Source organism: Physeter macrocephalus, chromosome 4, assembly GCF_002837175.3.
Source record: "Physeter macrocephalus isolate SW-GA chromosome 4, ASM283717v5, whole genome shotgun sequence".
In the NCBI taxonomy this organism is placed as follows: domain Eukaryota; kingdom Metazoa; phylum Chordata; class Mammalia; order Artiodactyla; family Physeteridae; genus Physeter; species Physeter macrocephalus.
In genome coordinates this window covers 76,264,517-76,269,597 of record NC_041217.1, presented here as the reverse complement: position 1 = coordinate 76,269,597, position 5,081 = coordinate 76,264,517, and the positions used below count along the sequence as shown (strand labels likewise).

Genomic DNA, 5,081 nt, shown 5'->3' with positions numbered 1-5,081 from the left:
ACGGGAGAGGCCACAGCAGAGAGAGGCCCGCGTACCGCAAAAAAAAAAAAAGAAAAAAAAAAAAAAAGCAAGACGTGACCAGAAACAAGGCTGTAGAGGGCGAGAGAGTTCAAAACCTCTATATAGAGGGCCTTGTATATGAAGTTATAGACCCCATGACAACGGATTTTAAGGCAGGAAGTGATACAGATCTGAAAATTGAGGCAGATAATCCTGCAAGGGTAATATGGGAGTAAATTTAAGAATGATAAAGCTTTGAAGGAGGCTAATGCAACAGTGCAGGCAAACAAGAAAAGATGTAGATATGAACTAGGGGGAAAATGGTTGGACAAAATGGGAGTTGAGAAATAGGAAAAAAAATCAGAAAGACTTAATGTTTGATTGGATGTGTATATGAGTTGGATGAGACAAAGAAAAGATTCTAGATTAATGCCTAGGTAGAGAGTGGTACTTCCAATCAAAATCAGAAATAAAGAAAAAGAATCAGGTCTGGAAGAAAAGAGTTTGGTTTCCATTTTTGTGAGTTTGTAGTACCTATGGAACATCCAAATAGAAATGTCTAAAAAGAGGTTATACATTCGAGTCTTAAATTAGGGAGAAAGGTCAAAAAGAAATATAGATTTGGGAGTGTTTGTATACAGGTAAGTATTAGAACTGTGAGAGAACCTAATAATGGCCAGAAAACGCTTACAGAGCAGTATTCTCAACCAGAGACAATTTTGCTCCCCCAGGGGAACATCTGGCAATATCTGGAGACATTTTTGGTTGTCATAACTTTGGGGGAGGGGGGTTGGTTACTGCATGTAGTAGATAGAAGCCAGGGATGCTGCTAAACATCCTACAACATACAGGAGAGCCGTACAGAACAAAATTATCCAGCCAAAATGTCAATAGTCCCAAAGTTAAGAAACCTTGTTGAAGGGTAAGAAGAAAACCAAAATGAAGCAAACACCTTAGGAAAACAAATATCTAGAAATACTATCCACAAGAAGGAGAAGTCAGAAAATAGGTAAGTCAAGAAAATATACTATCATGGAAGTCACAGAAGTAGAGAATTTCTAGAGGGAAGAAAAAGACCAAAAATGTTGAATTCAGTGAATTGGACCCATACAATAAAAATTTTAAAGTATCCACTGGGTATGTAACCAGAATAGAAGGTCACCAGGAATTTTAGTGAAAAAAGGGCCAAACTATAGTAGCAGAAGCATAATGAGAGATGAGAAAGTACACAAAATAAACATAGGCTCCCCTTAAGAAATCTTATTCAAAGGAGAAGGAAATAAGATTAGAGAGTAACTAAAGCAGTGGTTCTCAACGCTGGCTACAATCAGAATAACCGAAGGAGCTTTTAAAAATTACAAATGCTGGGCTTCCCTGGTGGTTCAGTGGTTCAGAGTCCGCCTGCCAAGGCAGGGGACAGCGGTTCGTGCCCCGGTCCGGGAAGATCCCACATGCCGCAGAGCGGCTGGGCCCGTGAGCCATGGCCGCTGAGCCTGCGCGTCCGGAGCCTGTGCTCCGCAACGGGAGAGGCCACAACAGTGAGAGGCCCGCGTACTGAAAAAAAAAAAAAAAAAAAAAAAATTACAAATGCTTGGACCTCACCCAGAATAATTAAATCAGAATCCCTGGGGTAGGGCCCAGGTATCTGTATTCTAAAAGATATCCTCAGTGACACTAATGTATAGCCAAAATTGAAAACCACAGAGCTAAAGGAGGAGGGAGGGGTATAAGGGGGTGGGGCAGGGAGCAGTAAAGGGGCAAAAGAAAACAGGGAGAAAATGAATGAAACAAAATCCCAAAAGAAATAGGTATATGGGCTGATGGAGTTGCTTTGAAAAAAAGAAAGGATACCTGAAAAATAAATATTGATGTCAAAGAAGTTGGGCATAGGGAGTTGGGGAGTTCATGCCTAAAGTCCTAATTTTTATAATGAAGAATACAAATAAGCTGCTGAGAATCATCTACTAGATAGGAAATTCGGAGACTGAAATGTAGTGATCGTTCAAAATATTTGCAGATGGAAATGCAAATTAAAAGCACTGACAGTTTAATGGAGATTAAATGCCCTTTACCAGCTGCAGGGGCACCAATGGGCACATTTATATGATTTTCCTCCAACAGTGCTTATCCATCACCAAGTAAAGAAGCATGGAAAAGTGGACCACAGCACTGACTGGCAGTTTAGTGGGTGGGAGAAAAAGCACAGGAGGTAAAAGTTTAGATGAACTGTAGTTGAGGTGTTCAATAGGGTCCAAGCCAGGTAGTAAAGGGAAAGTAATATAGATACAGTTTAACTGGCACAGGAAATGATGGATTTACCTCTGAGCACCATAAGTTATTAAAAGTCTAAGATATCATTGGCTTTTGTCCTAGACAATTCTATTAAATCAGACTTCCCACATCCTATAATTGTCCTAAGAAAGACTGTCTGCAACTAACTTTGAAATTTACAAAATATAAGATGAACTAATGGACAAATCAATGGATAGATATGTGATAATGTAAGTATAGTAAAGTATTAATAGTAAAATCTAGGTGTGTGGAGGGGAGGGGAGTGTAGACTCTAGAAGAGCAGTGTCCAATAGGACTTTCTGAGATGATGGAAATGTTTATAACCTGTGCTGTGAAATATGGTGTCTACTCGCTATCTGTGGCTACTGAGCCCTTGAAAAGTAGCAAGTGTGACTGAGGAATTTTGAGTCTTTTTAACTTTTAATTAATTTAAATTGATATAACCACATGTGGCTAGCGGCTGCTATCTCAGTGCAGCACAAGATGCATATATCCCTGGGTTCAAGTCCTAGATTCACCATTGATTCAAGTTACCTTACTTCTCTGAGTCTTGGTTTATTCTTATATAAAATGAGAATAGCAACAATACCTACCATTTTATATGGATTAAATGAGATAAGCAGAAAAAGAATGAAGCACAATCCTATGCATACAGCAAACACTTTAGAAAAATTACTGTTTATTATTCCTACTAAATGGGATCCATGAGATCAAGGACCACCATCTGTTTTGCTCACCATTATATCCCCAGTATCCAGTACAAGTGTCCCAGCATAAAAGACACTCAATAAGTATTTGTTGCATGAATGTTTTGCAGAAGACTCTATATCATTATTAAATTTCATATTAAGTCCATTGCTCTAATCTATTGAGGTCTTTTTGAATCCTAATGTCATCCAATATATCTGCTATCCCTTTCAGTATCTTCTGAAGTTTTGACAAACATATCACTGATATATTAATCTGAAATATTAATAAAAATATTAACCAGAGACTTATATCATTAGTTTTATCATCCTTCAGTTTATCATCATCAGTAAACTATACTAGTTGAGTATAGACACTCAATTTAGCTTCATTTTCATTCTGTATATATATCCCCATCTTGTTCACAAAGGTAATAAGTATGAAAACCTTATAAAGATTAGATTATGTCAATATGTCCTTCATTGAAACTACCCTTTAAAAGAACTTAAATAACAACTTTGCACTCACCTTTCAAAAGCAGGGGATCTATCAGGACGAGTACTTCCTCGAGATCTGTATCTTTGAGTCACTGACAGCCGTGGTGGCCGACTTGGTCCCCAGAAGTCAGTGTGAGTTTGGTGACCCCTCTCATTGGCTCTATTATCTTGGTCCAGTAGACTGCTACTTAGAAAGGGTCTAAAATCTTGGAAAAACATCGTGGGGTCCAAATGGTCCCAGAACTAGTAAAAACCAGAAATAAACCACATGTTACTGGTTTTAAGAAAAGGAGAAAGAGGAAACAGGAAGAAGAAATACTGAAAAAAGAGAGGATTAACTTTTAACACTTCAAAATTCAGCAGTTCTGAATTAAAGAAATGTATGCTTCTCCAATTTCATGGAGGAGAAAACAGAAGTCTTTCAAGTATATGCACAGGGGGGAAAATTTATATACCAAGAAATTATTTCCTTCATAGAGAAACAAGCCAGGACTTCCCTGGTGGCGCAGTGGTTAAGAATCCACCTGCAAACGCAGGGGACACGGGTTTGAGCCCTGCTCCGGGAAGATCCCACATGCCACGGAGCAACTAAGACCAGGAGCCACAACTACTGAGCTTACACTCTACAGCCCACGAGCCACAACTACTGAGCCCGCGTGCTGAAACTACTGAAGCCTGTGTGCCTAGAGCCCATGCTGCGCAACAAGAGAAGCCACCACACTGAGAAGCCCGCGCACTGCAACGAAGAGTAGCCACCGCTCACCGCAACTAGATAAAGCCCGCAACACAGCAATGAAGACCCAACGCTGCCAAAAATAAATAAATTAATTAAAAAAGAAAAAAAGAAACAAGCCAATGTCTGGACCTTAACACTGAGCTCAGATCCACATGCCCCTGACCAGTTTCCCATACTAAAAATAAAAACTTGAGCCAAAGGCGATCATGAACTTCTGTCCTAAGCATAGTCAACCATCTAGATCAACATTACAACCTTGTGTTTTGTAACAATGACATCCACATTTCCACCATAGACTAAAGTAAGATTAAATAAAATGGATGTATTTATACACTTGTAAAAAAAGGCAGCATCACCACAAAGTGAAGACAGGTGTCTATAAAATACTTAACTTACAGAAGGTTCAACAGAAAGCTGTGGCAAAGTTGTGACAAAGCAGTGTAAAAATGCCTGGTAAGACCATTCTATTGTACACACTTTTTACTAAATGGGTCTTGGTGGGGGGAGTGTTTGTTGGGTTTGGCCAAGGAATCACTAAACAAAGAGTAAATGGAAAAAAAACAAATTACCTCTGAAATAATTTAAATTTTATTTATCTGTTTAATCCGCCTGTTGACAGGCATTTGGGTTGTTTCTAATTTTTTATTATTACAAATAGTTGCTATGAACAATTATGTACATATCTTAGAGGAGTGGAATGGCTGAATCATATGGCTGATGTTTTGTTTTGTTTTGTTTTTGCGGTACGCGGGCGGGCCTCTCTCTGCTGTGGCCTCTCCCATTGCGGAGCACAGGCTCCGCACGTGCAGGCTCAGCGGCCATGGCTCACAGGCCCAGCCGCTCCGCGGCATGTGGGATCTTCCCGGACC

General features: G+C 39.5%; 1 protein-coding gene across 10 annotated transcripts in view; it reads right to left on the bottom strand.

Annotated features, from left to right (window-relative positions):
- Positions 1-5,081, bottom strand: part of RNF115 (ring finger protein 115) — a 76,693-nt gene that overhangs the window by 30,668 nt on the left and 40,944 nt on the right. For all 10 annotated transcript variants that reach the window (XM_055084357.1, XM_028488905.2, XM_055084358.1 and 7 more), the window contains one exon: positions 3,508-3,719. In XM_055084357.1, the coding sequence (XP_054940332.1) occupies positions 3,508-3,719 (212 nt within the window). The remainder of the gene's footprint in view (positions 1-3,507; positions 3,720-5,081) is intronic.